Genomic DNA, 27655 nt, shown 5'->3' with positions numbered 1-27655 from the left:
CTAAGGTCATCTGCACTAGTCCTTGCATTCTCTGCAGCAGAATATTGTGCACCTGTCTGGGAAAGAAGTACACACACTAACATTATAGATGCCCAGCTAAACTCTACCATGTGCACAATTAGTGGGACAGTGAGAAACACCCCTCTCTCTCCTGGCTGCCTGTCCTATCTAACATTGCTTCACCAAACATACAGAGAAGACAAGCCTCGATTAAAGAATTTAATAAAGCGATGAGCAACCCACTCCTTCATCAGACACTCATAAATCTATCTAGTCTTCGCCTAAAATCTAGAAAGCCTTTCTGGTCCATGGACAAACTCTCTTCAGCTGCCGTGCCACCAACACCTGACATGTGGAGGGAATACTGGTCCAACAATCTCCCAATGAATGGCTTCCTGGTAGAAAATCCCTGTGCTCTGCAGCCTGGTTTTGCTCTTCCTAGGAAGATTTGGTCATCAATCAACAGGATCAGAACTAACCAGGGCAGATGTGGCTACCTACTATATAAATGGGGGCTGTTAGACCACCCTTATTGTGATTGTTCTCTTGTAGCTCAGACAATTACTCATATTGTGAACGACTGCCCAAGGTGCCAATTTCACGGTGGTGGCCTACAGGACATCCACAAGGTTATGGATGAGGATTGGCTTTCCAGACTGGACATTGACCTGCAGTTAGCTGTTCTATATTCCTTTTGCCATAAGAATAAATAAATAAATAGGGATTTTTATGCCAGAAACCCTGATTTTTCATCCTGCATACAGGCAAATCGGCCACTAGATCACACAATTTACAGATAGACCCAAAATCCTGTTGTTGGTGGTGGGTAGTAGATGGCATTGTGTGTGTGTGTGTGTGTGTGTGTTGATTGTAGTAGTGTATATTAGCTGAATACAATATTAGCATACAGAACAGATTCAACACACTCAATTTGTGTGAAAGAGAACCAGATGAACTATGGGAAGAGATTAAAGATATAATTAAAACAGAAGCAAAGAACAATATTCCAACAGTTTGTAAGAAGAAGTCCAAATGGCTGTCAGAAGATGCCATCAAAACTGCTCAGGAAAGGAGGAAAATGAAGGCCACAGGAAATTTGCAGGAAGTACGGCATTTGAATGCAGAGTTTCAATGACATGCCAGAAGAGATGAGGAAAAATACTTTAACCAGGAATGCCAACAAATAGAAGACCAAAACAAGAAATGAAAAACAAGAGAGCTTTTCAGAAAGATCAGAGAACTAACAGGGAAGTTTAGTGCCAAGGTGACAATATTGGAAAGTAAACACAAAGGATATCTTACAGAAGCTGCAGACATCAAAGAAAGATGGAAAGAGTATACAGTGTTAAATTCTGAATGCGAAGAGTTATAGAATAATAATATCTCATTCAGAGTTTAACAAATCTGCCATTCCCAAGGCCAATTTTGTTAATCAAAAATAAATACTGAAAATTTATCTACTGTTGTATGCCACTGATTTGTGATATATATGTAAATATAGAAAAACTTCTAGTTGTGAGCTATATTGTTCATGCAAATTCCTAGTAATTTGTATGTATACCATGTAAACTATACATGGGAACTTGGAACTTAATCCTCTTGCAGAACAAAAATAGAAACTGCCCAGGGCAAGACACATGTATCAGAGAATGAGTAATGCATGTAGAAGTCGAAATATACACAATGTGGCAAAGACGTTCACCGGTACTTAATTTTGGTGCTAGTTGTCGTGGAACTATGCGCTGTTGAAGAAAAGGAAGAACCAATAGGATAGCAAGGCGTGAAGTACAAAAACGAATGGCATAACCTAAAATGCTCTCTTGTTCCTGTTCCTGCCTTCTGGTATTCCTGTAGACGTGGAAGCTCGTGGAGGCTTCCAAGACAACCTGTAGCATGATGTTCCTATAGCCAAGGGGTATGCGCTCCACAGCCAGCCAGAATAGATGTGGCACAGCAGAGCTATGCTGTACTACAGTGACGAGGAGTCACTATCCACCTGCGTTATGCTGTAAAGAATTGCCCTCTCATGAACAGATTCCAGCCTTATGAATGACTCCAGGAGAAAATCCTATGGGACAAGAAAGAGGAATCTCTATCCCAGATACTAAGTTGATAGGCAAAGTGTATCTTCAGTCCCAGTAAGGTGCTCTTTTCTTCTTATTATGGAAATGTATAGAAGGGACGTGTATTATCTCAATGAGTGTTCATATTGAATGTGCACGAGTATCAGTGGTTGTTCCAAGGGAACGTGTCATAGTAATTTGCTTGTTCCTTGAGAACGTGTGTAGGATCATTGTTCCCAGAGAACATGTTAGGAGTTAGATAAGGACTTGTGTAGAATAATAACTTTAAATTGAAGGACTTCAGGAAAATAAGTAATAGAGTAGGGAAAGAGCTGCATGTTAAATTGAATGTCTAAACTGAGTAGCAGCTGCAAGTGTATAGTTTTGATATCTGATATCTGTAAATTGAATTGTGTAGCTTATTACTATGAATAGAGTATGGTCTTTAAGTATAATGCTTAATTGAGTCAGATGTTTTAGTGAATTTTGAGTTGCATTGCTTTAGAGTAAAATGCTTGATCTTTTGGTCAATTGATATAATTTTGTGCTTTCATAACTTGTGTAAATTTTATGCTTGAATGTAATAAATGTTGTGTTTTAAATTTAACCATGTGCTTGTCTGACTTAGTTTCACTTCACCGCTCATAAGAATGTTCGAATCTAAGCGGGAACCCAATTTAATGGCATAGAACCACGATTAAGGGCATTTAAGGGATGTGTTTAAGGGCAGAATAATTATTCTTGTAAAACCTTGAAGTAGTAGTGATATTGTACTCACTGATTGATTCCTAGATGTTATGCTTGCAAATATCTAGATGCAGAGTGGCGCAGTTAAAAAAATAAATTTCTCCATATCAAAAAGGGGATCCTCCATCAGAAGGAATAGAGGAGTTGAACTTTTAAGACTATCTCCCTTTATTCTAGTTCATGTATACTATCACTAAAATTTAAAAGTAGGCCTAAGATCTATTAACGATTTCATGTAAAAGGGTAGACTGAGAGAGTTAACAATTGAGTACATGACAGCTGAAAATTGTTTAATTAATAAAGGAAGATAAGATGACATATATAATATAGAGAGAAATACATAAAAATAACGATATATAGAAATGTAACAACAGAAGCCCTTTACGGAAAGGACTCCAAAATTACTGAGAAATTTGAAGAGCAGGATTATACACAGGAGTAAGTACCACTGAAGAGTGAAGTAAGGTGGGCACTGCAACAGCTACCCAGTAAGAAAGCACCAGGAGAAGATGGAATGCCCATTGAGCTGTTCAAAGCCCTGGGAGAAAAGGCAGTTAAAATTTTAACAGCTCTATGTCAGTGAATTTGGATCACAACTACGTGGCCTAGGGAATGGAAAAAATCCGTTTATATACCTTTATTGAAGAAAGGTGATGCAAGAGTGTGAAAATTACAGAACTATAGCACTGATTTCTCTTGCAAGTAAAGTCTTACTTAAGATCATTCAGAAAAGACTGGAACCATTCATGAAAAGAGAAATGCAAGGTGAACAGGCAGGATTTCAGAAAGGCAGAGGAACAAGAGATCAAATCGCCAATGTAAGATGGATAAAAGAAAGAGCACAGGAATATCACAAGAATGTCTGTCTTTGTTTCCTTGACTAAATCAAGGCTTTTGACTCTGTAGATCATGTGAAACTATGGAATGTGTTAAGAACAATGGGAATCCCAGAGCATTTCATTATCCTTCTGAGGAATCTTTATTATGAACAAGAAGCTACTGTCCGAACAGATCTTGGAGAAACTGAATATTTCACAATAGGTAAGGGGGTGCGACAGGGATGTATTTTATCTCCATGCCTGTTTAACTTGTACAGCGAATACATTTTAAGAATGGCAGGGCTGGAGGAGTCTCCAGTTGGAATTAAAATTGGTGGAAAAAAATATTAATAATTTGAGGTATGCAGATGATACCATTTTGCTAGCAGAATGCAAAGAAGATTTGAAGGAACTTATTATGAAAGTTAAAGAAGAAAGTGCTAAATATGGTCTTAAACTTAACCTCAAAAAGACAAAAGTTATGGCAACATGTGAAGTTAATGATTTTGAAGTAGATGGGAAGAAAATGGTAGCAGTTAACAATTTTGTTAACTGCTTCCTAGGGTCCCGAATTGATAAAGATGATTATTGTACCAGAGAAGTTGAAAGAAGATTATTACTCGGGGAAAAAAAAAAGCAATGACAAATTTAAACAAGATCTTTAAAGATATTAGCCTCACAACAAAATTCAGAATCATGAAAGTAATGGTATTCCCTGTGGTGGTCTATTATTGTTATTATTATTCCTGACACCTCCAAGGAGTCCGGAGACTCATCGCGGGAGGACACCTACAACTGTCTCACCCACTATACTGAACCACTACTATGAATCATCTCAATCAACGCCATCTACTGCCCACCTCCACCACCACTGGTATTCTATGTCTGTAAATTGCGTGTGTTCTGAAGGGTCGATTTGTCTGTATGCGGGAGGAAAAACCCGAGTTTCCGGGAGAAAAAACCCTGCTACCTCCGTATGAGATCGGCTAACTCACCTTCTATGGGTGTGAAAGTTGGACCTTGAGAAAGAGTGAAAGAAGGAAAGATAGATGCATTTGAATTATGGGTTTGGAGATGCTTACTAAGAATACCATGGACTGCAAAGCAAACTAATAAATCAGTGATAGAAAGAATAAAGCCAGATTGCTCCCTTGAAGCTATGATCATCAAACAAAAATTGTCATACTTCGGACATATTATGTGAGCAAATTACAGTCTGGAGAAGATTATGCTTGCTAAAGTTGGTGGAAACAGGAGAAGAGGAAGACCAAGAATTAGATGGGTGGATGGAGTTAAAGAAGCAACCGGAGTGCACTTGGAAGTTCTGAAAGACATGGTTAGGGACAGATCGGAATGGAAAGGGTATGTTCGTGGAGTCGCCAGGAGTCTGAAACGACTAGATGAGTCATAACAACAACAATATTAGGAGGATTAAGTAGAGGAGACAATGAGTTGTTGTAGTAGAGTAGTGTACCCTTCCACAATCAGTCAAAGGACTCTTTGGAGGTGTAACATCTTAATAATAATGATACTGCACTAGTATTCACTTTATGGAACTCATACTGACTTATGCGGATATATTAAAAAAAAAAATGAGGAGTAGTGAGTCTTGGGCAAGTACTTTTTTTTTTTTCCCCAAGTAGGATCTTGCATAAGTTGTTGAGTCCTGCTTTTGGGACCAATTACATAATTTGATCATCATGCAAGCTTAACACTACTCATCTAACCATCTCTGACTCAAATACTAAAAAAATGTGTATCACAGACTTGTGTCCTAATTTTTATATCTGTTTAATTCTGTGGTTAATATACCAAAATGTTCTCCCCTTTTCCCCCCATGCCTTTAGCCCTGCTTGGTTAGCCAAGTGGTTAATATATCCAGCCTCCAACCAGCAAGGCAGCACATTAGAATTTAAAATATTCCAAGTCTAGGTCTCTGGAGTAGGTTTTCCGGACTGTGTAAAAATATAATTTAAAAATATCAAAAAAAAAAGTAAATATAAATAAAAAAAATCTTATCTTGTCCACAGTACTAATATACTCTAGGTTTATGAACTTTTGTGATTGAGAATCTGTTAACTAGCATATGGGAAATATGTGTTTACTTATTTTTGAATCTATAAGTTTAGTTCAGCTAATCTTTAAATGAGTCATATGTAATATTTTATTTTGGTGATCAAGATGTTTTATGATTATGTGGGTGATAATGATATATCTGCTTCATTGTATGTGTGGTGGTGTTAATCTTTCCTCTTGATTTTATGTGATTTTTTAATATTTTAATTGCAGCTTAGTGGGCGAGATATGTTTACCTTTGATCCAGAATTGGCTCAAGAAGACCAAATGGAAGAGGGAGAAGATTGTTATGATATCTTACCCAGAGAAGAATATGATGACGATGATGACTATGACGATGACAATCCTGAGGTTAGAAATACATATGTATAAAGTTATGAAGAATAGATATAGGTTTCATAGTTCCTGCTAAGTTATAATTTACCACGAAACAGTAAAATTTGATGAACATTTCTGTAACTACAAGAAAAAAAAAAACTTCTGTGCACATAATGTTGATGTATAAACAGTACCAACTCTCATGTGGTTTTTATTGCAGAAATTACAAGTCTTTATATGAAAGTTTCTGAAAATTATGGGAAAAGTAAGATAAAAAAAATCTTCATAGATTCACTTGGAAATTGCATATTATTTTCTCGTAGTGCATAGTGTAATGCCATTATAAATTGCATATGCACATTGTTTTGTTTCCTTAAAAAAGAAATTAAAATTGAATGTGAGAATGATAGAGAAATTTCCTCCTTACAAAGCTATGAAAAATTTTCGAAGAAAAAAATTCTTAGGACTTATGTGATATGCTTTTCTGAGAAAAGCTTAGTGATCATTGTTATATTCCCATTATATATTATTTGTTATAAAGTAAAAATCTGATCTTGTCAGTCTTGATTTATTTACATCAAATAGGGATTGAAAAGATCATATTTTTACTTTATGACAATAGTCAGTATATCATGGGGATATAATAATGATAATCTATTTAAAATGATCTCAGGAATGCATATCATAAAGTATCAAGAGGGGAAATGTTCAAAATCTGTAAGGTGTAAATGGAACATTATATAGAGCAATACATAGTTTAAGTTACAAATTAGCAGTTAGAATTAAAGGTTGCATAAGAAGATTGTTAAATGTTGAATTTAGTGAGAGAAGACTATCTGATGTAGTTAGCTGAGTAGATAACATCACACTACACTCTCTCTCTCTCCCCATCCAACAAGCCATGGGTTTGAATCCACCTTATGGCATGGATATTTGTTTTAAGTTTGTAGGTGCAAACTTTTATTAGCAAACATTTGTAGGTAGCAAATGATTTTTATTTTCCAGAATGAGACCACTATCCTGCTTATTGGACACCTGAAATAGCTTTAGAAAAGTACCATGATTTGTCTCTAAAGCAGAGGAGCCAGAATATCTAACCTTAACTCATTCGCAGTTCTAAAATATATAATAGTTCTATATCCTATTCACATGAAAGAAAAAAATAAGTAAAGTGAACTTAACCCAATAACATTAATTTTAGTTTTTACTCTTTTCAGATGACATTATCTTCTTGAATAAATCTATTGCAAGTCCAAGTCCTGAAAGGTCTTGAGCCAAACTAAATAATTATTCTAACAAATTTGATATGAAATTCGGCAATTAGAAGGACTAATACTATGAAAAATAGTATTAGTCCTTCTAATACTATTTTTATCAGGAAATCATCAACCATTCTCTGTAGAGAATGTGTGGGCTACACATTTGTTGCTATTTAGACAATTTTTGTTACAATGGCAAATTATTTGATAATTTACGAACTAAGGCTGATAAGAGAAGGCCAGAAGTCAATCAAAAGATTAAGTTAACATTATGTATAGAATAACATGTATGCCACAGTAAATAACTTTTTATTATATAAAAATAGTTCAATCATTATCAGTACAGTGATCAAACAACAATAGGAATTTAATAGGAACAACGGTAGCATGCATGCTTATATCGGAATCCATGTTCATGGATTAAACTTAATGGACTGAAATTAAAACTAATTAAATTAAAATATAACAGATAAATTTATTTAATACAATGGAGGATAACAATTTCCTAAACTTTTGGAATAGTGAGACAGTTGTTCTGATTAAGATTAGGTCTGTGAAGTAAGGCCTCCGCATTTTCTTTATATAAACATTCATGTTTATATATGGATCTATGTAGCAGCTCAGCATTTTGCCAATCGATCCTGTGGTTAATGTTTTCAATTCCATATTGTGTAAGGCCAGATTTGTGAGGTTTGATAAGACGGATGTGGTCTTGATGTTCAGAGATACGTTGATTTATAGAACTTCCTATTTGTCCATAATGAGATAAGTTACATGAACATGGTACTTTGTATACTCCAAGTAGCATCATTGGTGAGAGTTTGTCTTTTGGAGAAGGTAGCAAGTTGTGAATTTGGTTGATGGGTTTATAGGTAGCAATGAGTTGACTTTTTTTTTTCATAATGTTTGCCACATGTTCAGAGATGCGTTTAATATATGGTATAAAAGTCCTGTGGGCTTCTTCTTGTCTGGATTGATTTGTAGTAGAGTTAATTATTTTTGGTGTTATTATTGGATTATATTCATTTAGTAAGGCTGTTTCTTCGATAGTTTCCAATTCTTGTTTCAGAGATTCTTCAAAAACCCAAAAATCAGTTAACCACTCTCCTAAATCCTTGATTCATTATGAAAATTCATTTATTTTTATTTATTCGTATGGAGTTTCCTCCCTTTTTCTCCCTCATCCCTATTGGGGCAAGTTGAGCCCCCTCATGGGGAGTTAAGTATTTATGACTGTAGATCCATGTGTGTTTACAGGTTTGCCTTCTTGCAGGATGAAAAACGCTAGATAAACTGGCGTTTTTCATCTTGCCTGTGCCCAAGACTGGCTAACTTGGGGCTGAGGAAGATCTTCAAATTCCTCATTTCTTCGATGGGAATCGAACCTGGGACGCTCCTTCTCCAGGAAAGAAAACTGATTCTGTGTTCTTGTGTTCCAGTCATCTCATGTGTAAATACCATGCATAATATGGTTGCGAAGTACACAGCCACTAGGCTAACTGCGGCGACTGAAAATTCATTACAGATGCATCATTACCCAGAAAAACCAAGAAACAGAAAACCATGAAAATGGTGAAGAAAATAAATTGAATTCCATTTGCAGTGCTTATTAATCAAGGAAAGGATTAATAAACCTTGATGGTTTTGCTGTACACTGAGCCAACCTGATTTTAGATTTCAGCTGAAAATATGCATTTGTCCATAATCAAACAGTATAGGACCTTTTGTTATGAGACTACATTTCCAATTGGATTGCTGTTTTGAACTGCAGCTTTTGGACACCTTTTTTGCACATCATGCAGCATGAAGATTTAATGTTCTGTGTTTCAGTGTTACCACACTGAATTATCTAAATTTATTGTAAAGAATAATTTGAAAAAAACCGATTCTGTGTTCTTGTGTTCCAGTCATCTCATGTGTAAATACCATGCAGCTTTGAATTGCATACACCCAATCTTATGTTGGAGTATGCAGTAAATCTCGATTATAAGACTAGAAGTACCAAAGTGATATAACTATCAATACCCAGAAAAACCAAGAAACAGAAAACCATGAAAATGGTGAAGAGAGCAAAGTGAAGTTTGCCATTTGCAGTGCTTAATCAACTGAGATGTAATCTTGACCACAAGTTACAGGATACCTATTAAATTAGCAAGCTGTTCCCTATGACAGGAAAAATAAAGGCTACACATTACATTTGTAGTGGAGAATCTGTCCATTATGCACATTGAACATACTTCTGAAAATACTATAAGTGAACTGAATAACTAATGTCCCTTGAAGAACTCCTTGGATGAAATTAATGGTATGACTTATTTAGTCGGAAGTATATCTTTACTTGCAAAGATACATAAGGAATCTCTATTAACAATTTGTAAATTGTTTTTCTTAGAAATAGGGATAAACAAATATCTATCATAACAAATGCTACTAAATGTAAGTAAATGTAAGCTCTCCAACCTTTTAACCAGTTTTATCTCGTCTTCCAGGTTTTAAATAGAGAATCGTAACATCAATGTTGTTTCTCGTGATTAAAAAAAAAAAAAATCACAAATTCCTGAGCAAAACTAGTGAGTAATGTTGTGATCACTTTATATAACTCTGGTCAGAAAATAATTTTTTTTTTTTTGCAATTGAAATCACTTTAAGTGGTTCTGTGCATTTGATCATGCAAGTCTTCTGCAGATATGCTTTTCATAGGATTTTAGAATATTTTATCACAAATTCATAATATTAAAATTTTAAATTATTTAATTGTCCTTTGATACCTTGTAGTTTTCAAGGCATGTAGTGGTAATTTGAAAACGAATAGATGTAAGTTTTGAACATATTATACATTGATTCAAATATTGTAACACAGACTCCCTATTCTCACTCTTGCTCAGACATCTTTGATGCTCTCACTTCATTAATTCATTATTATATCACATTTAGAAGTTTGAGGCTTAAAACAAGTGCAAACTGCTTTTGTGTGTGTGTGTGTGTGTGTGTTAAGCAGCCTACAAATTGTAGGTTGCTTAACACTTGAAATACACTTTATCAAGATTTAAAAAATAAATAAAATAGGGATAAAAGCCAAACCATGACTTTTGAGATGCAAAACCATTTGAAGAGAACCAAAAGCTCATATAACTGTTTGTTATTCTTGCATTTGTTTATTCAGATATATTAAACAAGTAATGTGTCTGACTTATCGGTGGGAGGGGGGGGGGGGGAATTGATATCATACTCGAGTTTATATCTGCCATAAGACCAGTGTCTGACTTTTGATTTTTCAGCACCTGTTCCATCATCACTGCATGATATTGTAATACTAATGAACATAAATCTTATGCTTCTGGTATAAATAAGAAGTCTTCGTCAGATAAAAGCATTTGTTGGCTGGGTAGACAGCCTACCCACTCTGTAACTAGTAGGCTGTGGGTTTGAATCCAACTGTTATCACAAGTGTCCTTGGTAGTACATGAATTTTGTTTTCCTCTATAACATCATCACCATTGGCCCTCTAGAGCAGAGTTCCCTGATTATCTAACCATTATCCCATCTACACTACAACTAATATACTGTAGAAAGCCAGACCTTGTAGTAAAGGGATGAGTTAGTCATTATCAATATAAAAGTTGTTGGTACTGGCAACCAACACTATCCTCCATCATGAGAAAGCTGACTGCTATGCTGAAAAACCAAGACTTGGTACCTCTATTTCAATAACACCACCACCACACCATATCATACCATAATTTACCTCTGCAGTTGTATCCTATAAAGGTATAATTGTATCAGCAAAGACAAGGACTTGTCAAGCTTTGGACTTTCTTGGGCTGATTTCAACATACTTTTGTGCCTTGCAGGGCACACTGACAGCATGGGGGAACTTACCTGAAAATGATCTCTCGTTTCCCCAGGTCTGGAGTTGTGTAACACAGGATATATTCTTGTGGACTTCAACTTCTTCTGGTCCTACATGTGGGGCCATAGCATGTAGCACTGTTTTCAGTGCAAAGGAAGGAAAATAAAATAAATTTGCAACCTTTCATGGGTGGGATCCACATTTAGCAAGAAAGAAAGAAAGCATTTTTGAATTTGTCAAACTTTATCTGATTAAAGAAAGATATAAATAATGCTATATATTTAAATTTAAACATTTGTTTTATTTTTGAATTTTCTATTTTTAAAAATAAAACATTTTTGGCTTCGTGTTTTAAAGACTTCGTACCTGATTGGCCTCCTCTTTAGAGAAAAAAAGTTCATGAGCTAAAAGTTGAAGCTTTTGCAGTGGCTGCATTGCATAATTCAGAGGGCCTGGTCAGAAGGCCAAATTCCCAATGATTGGAGTAGAACTCTCATAGTACCCATCTATAAAAAAAGGGAGGGGGGAATAAAACTGAATGTGAGAATTACAGAGGAATTTCTCTACTAAGTGTTCCAGATAAGATTTATGCAAACATACTTGAAAAGAGGTTGAGAAAGATTTTGGAAGAGAAATGGGGAGAAGAACAAACTGAGTTAAGGTTCAGTAGAGGTTGTAAAAATCAGATTTTCACTTTAAGACAAATAGTTGAGAAATTGTGGGAGTATGACAAGGATCTGCACTTAAGTTTTGTAGATCTGGAAAAGGCATATGACAAGGTACCCAGATAAAAGATTTCCAAAACACTACAATTATATGGGATGAATGGAATGTTATACAGAGCAATGCATAGTCTATATTTAAGTTGTCAGTCAGCAGTTAGAATTGAAGGAAATACAGAAAGATGATTTCATGTAAAATCAGGGGTAAGATAAGGTGCATATTATCTCCACTCTTATTCATCTATATGGATCACATTATAAAAAAGTTGCATGAAGACTGATATTACAATTGGTGATGTCAAACTTAGCTCTTTGCTTTATGTAGATGATGATGATGTACTCTTAAATACATCTAGTGCAAGTCTCCAGGATTCACTAACTAAATTGAATAACAGCTGTAACAAATTTGGCATGAAAATCAACAATAAAAAGACCAAAACTATGAAAATAGGCAGGAGCATAGAAAACTTCAGCTGCATTCTGAATGGAGATCCTATAGAGAACAAGTAAAATATTTCAGCTATTTAGGCACAGTTTTTATGAAGATTGCAGGTTAAATCTGGAAATAGACAACGGAATAAGCAAAGCCAGTATGGTGGGCAGCCAGCTGAATAAATTTATATGGAATAAAAGAGGAATTAGCCAAAACACCAAACTAACAGTATACAAGACAGTGTTTAAACCAGTTTTAAGTAATGAATCTGAGAATTGGGTTAGAAAAAATAAAGCACTTGATCAAAGACTAGAGGACACAAATATGAGGGTTTCGGGAAAAATTAGGAGAGTGAACTGATGGCATCAATGGCAGAATCATATTAAGCATGAAGATATTAGAAAGGAACTTGACATTATTAGATTTCAAGAATGTGTCAGCAGAGCTCATCTAAGGTGATATGGCCACTTAAATAGAATGGGTGAAGAAAGATTAACAGAACAAGTGTTTAATGCCAAGATGGCAGGAAAAAGATCCAAGGAATACCAAGATCTAGGTGGATTAATTCAGTCAGAAGTGCCTTAGAAGCACAAAATGTTAGATATGACAGTATTAGAATCCTCACAAATAATACTGATTTAGAGGAAAATTATTGATAGGAAATTAATAGTAATGTAAACTTAATCATCTAGGGCTGTCATAGTAATCTGAACATCCCTTGGGGGTACATATCTGGTATGTAAAAATGTATTTAAAAAATAAATATATTTTCAACTGGCAGTCATCAATTCTATATATATAGGTGAATTTTCAAGAAATGAACAATTTGTATTTACAAGCATTGTGGACTAGAAGGAATGCCAGTCTTAGGTAAGGAATGCCAAATCTTGGGTAAGCCATGTAATTTAACTACTACCTAGACCGATCTGAGTAGTGGCCCTTCCCATAATGCAAAACACATTCTTTCAGATGTTGATAATACTATGCGTTATGGGATACTTAGGCAATTGATGTGAAGTCATCAGCTTCTATATAGAAGTAGCCTAGTTGTGAAGAAACTTCACTTGCAAACTTTGTTTGCTACACTTGGATAAAGGATTAAACAATAATATAATTTCTTTGCATTTTTAATTTAATTTAACATATAATCTAGTCTGAGTAACATATAATCTCAGTTTATTGAAGAAAGGTAATGCAAGAGAGTGTGAAAATTACATAACTATAGCACTGAATTCTCATGCAAGTATAGTCTTACTTAAGATCATTCAGAAAAGACTGGAACCATTCATGAAGAGAGAAATGCCAGATGAACAGGCAGGATTTTGAAAAGGCAGAGGAACAAGAGATCAAATCACCAATGTGAGATGGATAATAGAAAGAGCACAGGAATATCACAAGAATGTCTACCTTCGTTTCCTTGACTATAGTAAGTACCAGAACATTCCATTATCCTTCTGAGGAATCTTTATTATGAACAAGAAGCTACTGTCCAAACAGATCTTGGAGAAACCGAATATTTCACAATAGGTAAAGGGGTGTGACAAGGATGTATTTTATCTCCGTACCTGTTTAACTTGTACAATGAATACATTTTAAGAGTGTCAGGGCTGGAGGAGTCTTCAGTTGGAATTAAAATTGGTGGAAGAAATATTAATAATTTGAGGTATGCAGATGATACCACCTTGCTAACAGAATGCAAAGAAGATTTGGAGGAACTTATTATGAAAGTTAAAGAAGAAAGTGCTAAACATGGCCTTAAACTTAACCTCAAAAAGGCAAAAGTTATGGTAACATGTGAACTTAATGATTTTGAAGTAAATGGGGAGAAAATGGAAGTAGTTAACAATTTTGTACTCCTAAGATCCCGAATTGATAACGATGGATATTGTATTGAAGAAGTTAGAAGATTATTACTTGGAAAGAAAGCAATGACAAATTTAAGCAAGATCTTTAAAGATATTAGTCTCACAACAAAAATCAGAATTGTAAAAGCAATGTGGTACTGTATGAATGTGAAAGTTGGACCCTGAGAAACAGTGAAAGAAGGAAGATAGATGCATTTGAATTATGGGTTTGGAGATGCTTACTAAAAATACCATGGACTGCAAAGCAAACCAGTAAATCAGTGATAGAATAAAGCCAGATTGCTGCCTCAAAGCTCTGATCATCAAGCAAAAATTGTCATACTTTAGATATATATTATGCGAGCAAATGACAGTCTGGAGAAGATGATGATGATGCTTGCTAAAGTTGATGGAAGCAGGATAAGAGGAAGACCATGAATTAAATGGGTGGATGGAGTTAAAGAAGCACCTGGAAATTCTAAAAGATATGGCCAGAAACAGATCTGAATGGAGAGTGTATGGTCATAGAATCACCAGGAGTCGAAAATGACTCAATGGAACATGACATACCAGTTTGAGAGCGACTTCATTTTTTTTTCTCAAGTCTAGTTCAGCATACTTCAAAGTAACTTCTTGATTTTTTTTCATGAGTGTTCCTGGTAGTATCATTATCTAGCATTGAGAAGGTGGAAGAGTCCATAAGCATTAGAGATATTTTTGAACATAATTAGTGCTATTCATATTAACTGTTGAATCTCCTTTGTCTTCCCTGAGATTGTGATATTTTGGTTCCTTTTTTAAGGTATGATGCACTTTCTTCTCTAAATTGATATCGCTCTTTAGCATTGAAGAAGAAGAAAAAGTACCACATATGACGGTTTTAAAGCTGCTGTCATTTTATCTTCTACACCCAAGAACAATATTGCTAGAGAAGAAAGCACTTCATACTTAGTCATAATCTTGAGGACAGACAGAGGAGATTCAACAGTCACCATGAATACTACTGATGATGTTTCAAAAAAATCTCATGAGTGCAGGCTCTTCCACTTTCTTAATGTTAGATCATGATCCCACCTGGGCAAGTACTCCTTAGCATGTCAAACTTGACCAAATGACTTGAAATGGAAATTTAAGTCATTCTACCTTCTATCTAGATTATGAGTTGCTTATGATTCATAGGATGCATTCTTCTGAAACCTGTTATTATGGGAATAAAGTAACCCACTTATTTATTACTTCCAGATATTTTTTTGAATTATTAAAAAAAAAAAAAAAAAATAGGCTCTCTGACTCTTATATTAAAAATTCCACCCATTTTGTACAGAAACTGTTATTTCCACCTTATCATCTGACTAACATCCTTGCAAGTCTGGATATAGTATTCCTTTACACTAGTGTTATCTTGCCAGTAAGTAATTTTTAGCCTTTCATTCAACACCTTTAATCCTCCCTTTCTGCTGATCTTTTTATGAAAAATAAAAAATATTATTCCTTGCTCAAACTACTACAACTACTATCCTCTACCGTCATATCCAACTAGTATATCTCTAATGTCATTTTCATTAGAAAATGACATTAGAGATATGCTAATATCTTTATAATTTAGAAACATAATATATTCAATTTCAATTGAAATTTTTCATTCTCTCTCAGCTCATTCCATTCAAGAATCCAATTCACATTAAAATTAGGGAGTACAAGTAGACTACTTGATGTTTTAGTCTCAGAAAAAAAAAGGATTTATATATATATATATATATATATATATATAAATCAAGTTTCATTGGACATCTACTGTAAACACCTATGACAAAATCTTGACATTCATTACAGAAGGTTCCATTCCCATACACTGGAAATCGTTCTATCAGGACTGCTTCCCTGATCAAGTGTTATAATAGCCAAATATAAACTCTTGACTTGGATTAGGAGGTGGTTGAAAGATATCAAAAAAAGTGGTATACAGTGGGTGTGAATCTGCCAGATTTAAGATGACCAGTGGTGTACCTCAGGGTTCAGTCTATACCTTAATGATACTAGGAAGGGTGTAACATCAGATGTGCAATTGTTTGTCGATGATGTGCAGATAGGCAGGGCAATCAGAGATGGTACTGATATTCAGCACTTACAAAATGATTTGAATAGGCTGGAAAATTGGGCAAACAATAATGGTTGTCAGTTTAATGTTAGTAAGCATAAAGTTATGCCCTTTGGCATGATTAAATTTCCAGTAGCATATTATATTAGCAGAGTTATGCTACAAGAAACTGAGCATGCAAGGGATCTTGGCATATTGGTGGATAGGAATTTGATGTTCAAATGTCACATAGCAAAAGTTGCAAATAGAACTCAGAGGATAATTGCGATGTTTAAGCGAACCTTGACATGTAAGGATAAGGAAGTCATTTTGCCTCTTTATAAGGCTTTGATAAGACCACATCTGAATTATTGTGTACAGATTGGTCTCCGGGATTCCATGGGGATAAAGAAGCCGTGGAAAGGCTGCCAATAAGAGTTACAAAGATTATATCTAAATCCCAAAGATTATGGGATTTAGATTATGAGGACAGATTGCGAGTATGTGGATTACAGACTCTGGTTAACAGGAGAAAGAGGGGTGATGTGATAGAGGTATATAAACTTTTGAATGGGTATTATAGGATAGAATTTAGTGAAATTTTTCTTTACATGGAAGGTGGGGAGAGAACATGGGGGGACATCTATGGAAGTTTGTTCCCAGTCAAGAAAGGAGTAAGAGCTAGATGTTTCTCTCAAAGAGCAGTGAGTGAGTGAGAAGAATAGTTTGCCTTTAGGGGGTAGTAAGTGCATCTAGTGTAAATGAATTTAAGGGAAGGTATGACAGTTGGTTTGGGTGATTTATAGCCTCCATCAATGAGTCCTTGACTCCCTGGAGGTCTCAGATAATAATAATAATAATAATGTAGTTAGTTCACCAGCCTATCCAAACTGTCCATAGTATCCTTAGACCTCCTTCTACAAATATCTGGGTGTTTATCCACTGCAGGAGCCATGTGAGTCATTCATCTACATGGCTCCTAGTAGATTCCTTGTTTTGACGTGAAAAAAAAGTTATCCTTAAGATATGGCATACTGAGCAAATCCACATCTTTCCTTTCTTCCCTGTTCTGTATTTCTGAGATTTTTCTTTATTTCATATATCAATACTTCTGCTTGTCTGACCAATGTAAGATAGATGACAAGAGCAATGAATTCTGTAAACACTCAGATGTTTGTAAGAAGGGCAATGCCATCCTTAAGGTATTTTCACAGGAGATGGAAAGAACTAGGTATGAATCTGTCTAAAGTCATAAGCAGCTTCATCTTAGACACACATAATTTAAAACCCAATATGCAAGGTTGTCTCAACTTCATAGATTTAGACACATTCATACCTAGTTCTTTCCATCTCCTGTGAAAATACCTTACACTTTGGAAGCAGTTTTTCTTCATGAAATTCTTCAATCTCCTCTCATCTCTCTTGATGTAGTTATTACCTTTCAACCGCTGTTGCAGCGATTATTTTGAAAACTCCAGTTATTAGAATACCGTCTCAATACTCTACTCCCGCTTGCTTGAGAACATTTCAATTCCGTAGCTATAAACTGTTGAGTTGGGCTTTCTTTGTGTAGAGACACCATACGAAACTTCTTATCTTCTGATAGGTCATTTGTTCAACCCATGTTTAGCAAATGATTAACTGAAATCTACATGCAAACGACTTCTCACAGACGAGTCAGTCCTGCAGCTACTGAAATATATGCTATTTCTATGCTCTCCTCAAAACCAATTTGGAAAAATTTGGAATATTTTAATTTTGTGAATATTTTCAAATAATGGTTTTCTCATAATTTATGTTTTTATGTGTTTACATAGTTATATAATCTATAAAGTGTATAAATTTAAATGATGCTAGTTCATACTTGGTAATAATTATTTTTTATGCAATAAATTAGAATTGCAAATCATTCAACACATTGTCTTTGATTATTCTAATTTTTTGATTTGGTAGTGTAGTCATAATTAGTCAAAAACACGGAATTGATTAATATTGAAGGTTATTAAGCTAACCTAGACTTTATAGTCAGAGCTATAGAATAAAAAATACTGCATGTGAAGAAGTCTCAGCCTTAAGTAAAGAGAGCATCAGCATTAAGATTGACACTTCATTATTTGCTATATTCTTATTCTCTCTCTTTCTGCATAGATCTAAATGAGTTTGGAACATTGCTCTCCATAGTCATATTATCATACATATATTATTTTTTTTAGCTTATCTCTTTATATACTTCTGTTAATGTATTAGTTGCTGATAACATTATTTTAGCTTTCCTTTGTCAATACTTTCCTATTAAAAAAAATTCTTAGGCAGGCAGAGGCAGTATGAAATAAACTGTTATTCACTGAATAAATATCATAATCAAAATGCTCATATCACTGCAATCCTCATTTATATTTAAAAATTTCATTCATGCGAAAATAAATATATGCTTCTGTCTGCTTGCAAACATTGTATTTACCTCCTTCCCTTTCTTTTTCTTGCTGGTAGTAAAGTGTGATTGGTCAACCACACACACATTATATTTAGCCTTGTGAAATTATATTTGATTGTCTTTATTGCAGATCAATTCATGCTGTACAGAAGTTACTTATGCATTTTTAAATTCACAAATTGGAGATGTGGCTCAAACAGATCCTACACCTATTTCTAGACACTGGGAGGAAAATGCATCTTTAAATCATTTTGATGGTAAGAATAACAGTAGTATCAAAATATATGAGTATTAAATTTATGCCATTTAATTTGTTCCTAGAGTTTATTACATTATACACACACCTGCCAATTTTTCTCATTTAGGTAGGAGACTAATGAATTTGAACTATTTTTCCATTCTTCTGTTTAGTTTGGTTCTTCTTTTCTTAGGATACATCATTTTTTTTTTTTTCCTCCAGCATGTAATATGAGTGATAAATTCATTTATGTTGGATATCAGAGAGATACCCAACATTTCTTCTTTTCAGGACAGTAACTTTACAAAAGTTATACCACAGGCTAGCCTCTTAATTGCTAGACTTAACTTGTTGAGTAGTGCTTTGTTCCTACTGATTTCAGCATTCCTTCCCATGAAAAGTTAAATAAAGGGAAATAGGTTAATAGGGAAAAGTTAAAGGGAAATAGGTTGCATGTATTCAGTGCATGCCCTCCATATTGACTTGCCAAATAGTACTTCTGAACATTCTGTACCGAAAAAAAAAAGTTAAGAGTTCTAGTTTTCTGAACCCTCAAAAAAAAAAAAAAAAAAAAGACATAAATTTGATAGCTTCTGTGTGTGTGTTAAGGCTTAAGTGCTGGGAGGACATCATTTTGGGGGTTTAATTGAATATTTACAGCACTAGGAAAGGATGAAAAACTAATTTTAATGCTTCCAATATTTAATAGTTTATTTTTCCAGACTTGCTAAGATTAAAAAAATAAAACAATACTTTTTTTTTTTGCCAAAATAGCTAAGAACATTATTTTGCTTTAATTGTTAAATTTCTCCAAAATTCTTATTAAATTTAGATTCAAGTCAGCATATACTTTTTTAAATGTGCCTTCTTTCCTCTTTTGCAATAAATGTCTGTGTTGGCATCTTCTTCCAAAACAGAGCCATTGTGCATAACTTTTGATCTCAGTCAACTGTTCACCACCTCATCATGTTATCTGGAGTGGTGAAATTTTGGATATGTCCATTTCATAGTCAGTAGCAAATATTTTGAATAGCAAGTAAAATAATTCTAGACAACTATTATTCTTTAAATGACTGTACTTAGTGTCCAGGTGAAATGGTGGGATGATAGATATGTTTACTTTGCACATTTACAAAAATGTGCTACATTGCCATTAAATATCATAGCCTGTTGATTTAGCTTTTGCATTTTCCAGTAATATCTTTAACAGACATTCCATTTTCCAAATCCTATAGTAATAAAATTTAATCTTCCCAAGTCAAATCATTTCATTTTTGCTCTGATGTAGGAGCCATTTCTTCATTCTAACTTTGATGGTAGCATCACCATACATCTCACTTTTCTTAAACATTTTTTGACTGTTTTTATCTCAAAGGTAGCATCTGTGCACCGGTCTGCTTTGATATATCAGAAGTACCAACTTGGAATTTCCTTTTTGATGTTCTTTGGTAAAAATCTCCGCCATTCCTTCAGATCCATTTGTTGTTTCTAATTCTGTTCTAATGCTATCAGTCATCTTCACTGGACATTTGATGTATGCAGTTCTAACTGACTTTCCTTTTTCAGCTACACTTATTAATACATCAGATAGCGATTATAAGACATTTATTACCAAATTGTTCACATTCCATAAGAATACCTGATAATCCTAACCACTGCAGATGCAATTGATCTCTTTCCACCACTGGTCTTCCTGAATGTACTCTAGATGTTATCTGTCCTACAAGCAATTGCTCTATGGGAAAAAACAAACTACCATTTGTAAGAACATAAAAAATAAATATCAGGAAGGTCGCAGAATATTCTGGAGGCTATTGAAAAAGCTAAGGAATGGAGGAAAGAGTATTGTAAAAGGAATCAGATGATAAAGATGACATGAAAACTGGAGATAAAGATACACACAGATATTCTTGATGTATGGAGTAATTATTTTGAAAGATTGCTAAATGAAACAAACAGTGAAGCATGGTAAAAAATACTCAGCAAGCATGCTATCCAAGCATACATATCAGTACTTGAAGTAGAAAAAGCTATCAAAAACCTGAAATGTCAAAAGGAATGATGCAGAATTTAAACCTATGGCCTGTATTTGACAAAAAGATTTGTATAATGCTGACAGACTGCATCAGTGCCACCAGAGATTAGGTCAGATATCTGACCTAATCTCTGGTGACACTGTCACTTAAACAATGGTAGAGGAAAGATTATCAAGACAAGTGTTCTTTTCCAGGCTGCAGGAAAAAGACCCCCAGTGGAAGACTAAGATGTAGGTGGATATCCAGTAAAAAGCGCCTTAGAAGTCAGAAATATAAGATCTGATAATATTGGAGTCTTGACAGATAATGGATTAATTTGGAGGAAATATTTGTTGATAGGAAGTTAGTAATGACGTAACTTTATGATAGCTTTATATATTATGTAACTTTATATATTATGATAGCACTATATTTCATATAGTGCTATCATAATATCCTGTACACCTCCTGCAGATTGCAGATACATGTCAAGAATTTGCTGATACATGTCTTCCTGATCATCCCTGGAACTGACTAGACTAGAGCATCATCCAACCATATATTTTGGCTTATTGGCCTTGATCTCACACCAGACTGCTTCAAATGAACAGCCACCTTCCTGCCTATCTCCTTTTTGGTTTCACTTCATCTGTTATCATCAACATTGCCTCCCCCCCTCCACCCATTCTCTCTTCTTTATCGTCCCTGAAAATACTAAATCCTTAAATTCTATCCCTGTAACTACATCATCTGTTGTTAGCCAAGTCTCGCTAATATCTATAACTTTTGGCGAGGTTACACTAACCAATGCCAAAAACTCCTCCTTGTTTCTAATATTTCTGGTATTATTATATAGAAACTGCAGCATCTCTTTAGGCCCCTAATCACTTTTACTTGACAACAGCAGTTGTCAAGTAAAGAAGTGATTATTCTATTCAATATTTTTGCTTGAGAGACTAGATTCCATGCTTGTTGGTCATTCTCACTCACTTGCTTCATGGGCCTTCACACACATTCACTTGCACTTCAGCATGCTCAGTGAACAAATCTGTCTTTCTCTCTTTATAACACCAAAGCCATTTAGATGCAGTCTGTCAGCATTATACAAAATATTTTTGTCGAATAAGTAAATAAGGCCATAGGTTTAAACTCTGCATCATTCCTTCTGCACAACCTGTGTATTGCTATCAAAGCCCTCCTCTTCAATTCTCCTCTATCATAACTTGGCAGGAGACTTAGTCTTCAACTTCTCACTTTTCATTTTTGCTTTGTCCAACAACAACTTCCCATCCTTCCTTACAGAATACTTCTCACCTCTCATATCATTAGTGCCAACCAAGACTGTTATTTCACCATACCTTTTTGCATCCAGATGGTATGACTTAATATCATTAACTTTTATGCCAGGCAAAATTATTTTGTTATTAATTTTTAGGGCATTACTTGTTTTAAAGACAGATACATGAAGAATATATGGGAAGAATAATTTTGGACATACTTATGTAGGATGTTCCTGGTTGTTTTCTTATTGAGTGGCATCCAGCATATGGCAATATACATTTGTATTACTGCTGAAGTATGACTGAAAGGAAAGGGTGGTTTGGGAAATGTGGAGATAGATGTGGGAGAATTACGGGTGAGGCAAGAGATAGGTATGCAAATTTTAAAACCTGGGTTTTTAAGGGTGGGCTGAGAATTCTTTGGGAAGAAGGTGAAAGATAGAAATTTTTGGGGAAAGGAGAAGGATAGAATATGATGGAAATATCCCTAATTTTGTTTCATCATATTCTGTCCTTCTCTTTTCCCCAAAAATTTCTATCTTTCACCCCTTCACGAAGAATTCTCAGTCCACCCTTAAAACCTGGGTTTTAAAATTTGCATACCTCTTGCCTCACCTGCAATTCAAAACAAAACAAAAAATGTTTACTAACAAATTAAGTAACTTGTCAATCTCAATATAAAATCTCAATCCCTGTGTAAAATGAAACTACAATGAATTAGTCTAATATTATTATCTATAACATGAAAAAACAAGTTATCTTTTGGCAGAGGTAACAATACTGCAAGTTTCTTTTAATATATTTTGAAGTATTAAATTTATTAACATGTTGCCATTACTACTTTTAGTTATAGTTGCTATATGTTACTAGCAGCTAGTTCCTTAATCCAACTATCTCTGCTAACTGATATACTTACAGAATTGGTCATCCCAAACTTGATATTGTAAGCTGCATTTCATTCACTTTATTCTGTTTAAGCTGAAGCCTTATGCTGGAATAATTAAGTGATATACACTGTGTCATGTTTGAATATTGGAGTCCACCATGGAACTGATTTGTAGCACATTATAAACAGGTAACAGATTGCCTCTAGGACTCAGTATTCTACTTTGGAGTGTGTATAATCTGAAAAATCTGAGTTGCTTTCAAAGTTGGGCGAGCAGGATTAGCAGAAACCAAGCAAGCAAATAAACTTGAAAAAGTATTTATTCATTTTTCAATGTTAATCCCACACTTTGGCTGTTGCTCATAGTACTTTAGTAGTATTTTTGGGTGGGTTAAGGGTTAGATAATCTGAAAATTTTGTTCTATAGATCAAACATAAAACATTTTCAAGTCTCTTATAAGCAGGGTGGTAGTCTTACATCAGATGATATTCTTCAATCACTGCCTTCAGGCATTTACAAAGCATCAATCCCCATTGATTGGACTTTTATGCACAGCCTGTTCTTTGAAGAGCAGATATGTTAAGTGCTTTCCAGCGATGCAACACAACTGTTGCTAGGATGGCATCTGCAATAGCTGCTTGGATAAATTGAGAATAGCATGAATAGCAAACAGAAAACATCAAATCTATTAAGCTGATCAACATAAGAGATAGACAAAGATTGATAGGATTGTAAAGTATTAAATTTATTACAATTTGCTACAATTTCTCAAATACTGTATGTTCAATCAGTATTGAATATACTGATTGTCTTGCCATAAATACTGATACAACTTCTGCACACCCTCGGATTGCTCACAGAATTGCATGAGTCCAGTTCCGTTAGTGGCACTATATGCATACAACATTTGCATGTTTATCAGTAGAGAGAGAGAGAGAGTTGTCTAGCTGTATGGGTTAACATGCAGTGGGGAGATTATGAGAACTGTGTAGCTGTAATAATACTTCACAAGGTTAGAATGCAGCCACCTGTTATTTTCAACACACTAAAAACACTCGGGATCAGTAGTATGTTTGTGTATCGGACTATTAACTGTTATAATGATGCAGAAGACGTATCTGACCACCAAAGAACAGGTCAATTTTAATTTTAATGTTGCATCCTAATGACGTGGAAGCGAGAGCTTATTGTCATTCTATTGGACATTTCCTAATACCACAAGTTTGTGGCAGAGGGTAATAAAAATCAAAAACACTTCTCTGGCAGTATGTGAAAAACAGATGCAGAGATATCCTCTTTGCAGATAAGAATATTTTGCACATACTGTGGCACCCAGGATTCACAGGTCATGATTCCATGTCAGTGATGGTTTGGTAGGAAGTGACCTATCGGGATAACCAAGTTGCATTTCTGCAAGAAAGGGATCAAAACATCTGCCAAAGTGTATCAAAACACCTTGCTGGAACCTGTGGTATGGTCCCTGAACAATACTTTGTTTCATGATAGGAAGTGGACTTTCCAACAGGATTCATCCCCTGCACATAAGGCAAGGACCACACAACAGTGGTTGGAGGTGAATGTGCCCGACCAGATATCACCATGTGATTGGCCTTCTGGAAGTCCTGATTTGAATCCATTGGAATTCAAATTGTGGTTTGAGCTTGAGAGAGTAGCCCCTGAGAAATGACACCCCCAGCACTGTCAGTCTGAAGGTGGATTTGGAGTGAGCAGCGGCAACATTTCCACTGGATATTGTGCGTGCTGCCATCGATATGTGGCCTCACAGACTTCAGGCATGTGAGGCCACATATCTGATGGCAGTGCTATTCAAGTTATCACAGTATTTATGGCTAGACTAGGTAGTATATATAAATTGTGTATTGCATGGGCTGATATTCTGTGCCATATCATGAATACTCCTCTCCTTTCTGTCCTTGTCAAGCTTAGTTCCATTCTGTAACATTAATTTCAGCCATTTCTTCCTCTCAGATGTATTCCTTTGTTTTTCCATTGTCATAATATGTTAATGAATATTATGTATAATACACTGAGTTAGCTTTGCATTAGGAACACCTGCCTAATAATGTGTTGGTCCACTTCTGTGTGTAATCACGACTCACAAATGCCTAGGAACAGATTCCAGAAGGTGTTGAACATCCTCAATTGATAACTCAACCCATGTCCACTGCAGCAACTCTGTCAGTTCACGTTCATTGTGTGGGTAGAATCAGTTCTCGCATCCCGTTCAATTGGGTTACAGTCAAGGGAGTTTGGGGGAGCCAATGTGGTGAATTCGTTGTCATGTTCCTCCAATCCACTCAAGTAGTTGTACAAGCCTGATGACAAAGTGCATTGTCCCATTGAAAGATGGCACTGTGGTTTGGGTAGACCTCCTGCAGATATGGATAGAGATGGTTGGCTGACAGGTCCCTGTAGCATTCACTGTTGTGGGATGATAGCCAAACAAACCTAAGGCATGCCAGGAAAAAGTTCCTCAGACCATAACACCACCTCCACAGGTCTGTTGAACTCCAGCTGTGCAACCAGGTGGATAGGGCTTCATGAAGTTAATGCCAAATGAGAACCTGGCTATCAGCATGGTGCAGCAGGAAATGACTCACCACTCCAGATGACCTTCCATCTGTCGAGGTTCCATTGCCAACGTTCCTTAGCCCATGTGAGGCATTGGTTGCGATGTCTGGCCATTTTCATAGGTATCCTTGTTAGTCTCCCACTGTGGAACTCCAGGCAAAGCAAGGTACAACATATGGTACATGTGGAAACAGGTCAAACTGCCTCCCACTTCTGTGCGACTTGCGTGTCGTTGCTGAGATACCAGTTGTGACACCCGATGCTCACCTCTGTTATCAACCACGTGTGGCTGACCAATGTGAGCCCTTCTGCTGGATGTCTGTTCATGGTTAATCCAGTTCTGGTATGCTTTGATGCAGTAGTACTGGAGCAACCAACGAGTTTGAAGATGATGATTTAGAACTAGAAGAAGAAGAGGAAGGGTACCTGTTCTCCCAGCTCCAACTATCTGCCTGCAGTCAATTTGGCTTAAGTCACCATGTTTCCCCATTACTGGCAAACATTTGCTGATTACATACAGAAAATAGCTGTGCTCATTTATAGTAGTCTCATGTGATGTTGATATCACGTGGTACTTCGTTATTGTGCCAAATATGTAAATTGGGAGCAGAAATAACTCATTGTATAATAGCATAATGTGAATGCAGTTTTTTTTCTCCAGTATAGTTTTTTGCAGTGATGTGACTTTTTATGACTTCATGTATAGATTCTTTCAGAAACTGGAACAGAAAGTTTTAATATATATAACAACAGTATATAATGGTATATGCAATCTTTCTTTAAGTAGTTAAATTTTATTTCATTTAATTTTGTAGAACTTTCGCAAGCAGCTGGAGGTGACGGTGTTGCTACTGTGCTAGCAGATGCTGTGCCTATTGATGAAAATCTGTTTGAAGATGATGATGATGATTTAGAAGAACTAGAAGAAGATTTAAAAGAAATGGGAGTCAATTAATGATTACTGTATAGTGAGGGGGGGGGATTAAAAGAGAAAATACCTGACATTGTCATGTTTTAATGGCTTACATTGGTGTTTTCATATTCCTGGAAACAAGAAAGGTTGTCAGAAAAGAACTGGTTGCATCTAACGTATGCATCGGTTCTAAAAGTATCTGGCAGTGCAACTATCGTTTGACAGAAAATCAGCATTTTCTTGTTCAGTAGCTGAACTTAAGCTGAAATGAGTCCTTTGGACTTTAAATGTTCTTCCCAAAATATAAAAACTAGAAGTGTCCAAATTAAAAATTAAAAAAAAAAAAAAGAATTATTTCTCCTAATTCATGTTTTTTTTTTTTTTTTTAATTAGACTTCCTTACAACTCATTTTCGATGGAAGAATGATATTTTAAGTTTATGAATTGTATTATATAAAATGTGTGAAATAATAATAAAAAAAAAGTACATTTTTGTGTGCAGATTTTTAGTCCTTATTAATTCAAATAGTGAATTCTTAATTAGTATGATAATGCTGTTATTTGTCTACTCCCTTCTTTCCTTACCCCTATGCTTAAAAGTGAAAACAAAATTAGATATGGTGAGTTGTCCAAAAATTCAGACTGAATGGAAAATAGTATGCTTAATTTATACAGTTGACTCTCACTATAATAAACATCTTGACACTGTAACAAACTACTGAAAAGTCCTAACTGAAGCTCTGTAAGCACACTTTTGTTCTGAAGAAAATTCATTATAAGAAACAATTCCTAATAATAAAAAACTGCAAAATACTGGAAAAAAAAATTTTTTTTACTCAAAAGCCCTACATGCACAATGCTTTTGAAAACGAAATTCAATTCACTATAGTAAACTGTTTCTGTGGTCTCTGTGAGTTTGCTATATCGAGTCTTTGCTGTTCCTTTGAAGTAGTTTCTTTGCGAAATAACAGTCGAGCATTTCTGCCACAACTGGTAGTTATCCTTCAAGGTCATATTCAGCATTGCCCATGATTGCTCTGGATCTCTGAAACATCCTCAAATTCTCACCTTGAGGAACAAAAATTATAA

General features: G+C 35.2%; 1 protein-coding gene across 1 annotated transcript in view; it reads left to right on the top strand.

Moving 5' to 3' along the window:
* LOC150104988 (zinc finger CCCH domain-containing protein 15) overlaps window positions 1-27067 on the top strand; it is a 179097-nt gene extending 152030 nt beyond the window's left edge. Inside the window, exons 9-11 of the mRNA XM_090396091.1 lie at window positions 5918-6055; window positions 18772-18898; window positions 26469-27067. Of these exons, the coding sequence (XP_090252217.1) occupies window positions 5918-6055; window positions 18772-18898; window positions 26469-26608 (405 nt within the window). The 3' untranslated portion in view covers window positions 26609-27067. The remainder of the gene's footprint in view (window positions 1-5917; window positions 6056-18771; window positions 18899-26468) is intronic.
* Window positions 27068-27655: the final 588 nt, after the last annotated feature.

Source organism: Typopeltis vanoorti, chromosome 7, assembly GCF_054136105.1.
Source record: "Typopeltis vanoorti isolate ZY-2024b chromosome 7, IOZ_Tvanoo_1.0, whole genome shotgun sequence".
Taxonomy (NCBI): Eukaryota; Metazoa; Arthropoda; class Arachnida; order Uropygi; family Thelyphonidae; genus Typopeltis; species Typopeltis vanoorti.
Note: the sequence above shows the minus strand (reverse complement) of the source record. Positions and strands in the feature narration are given on the sequence as shown.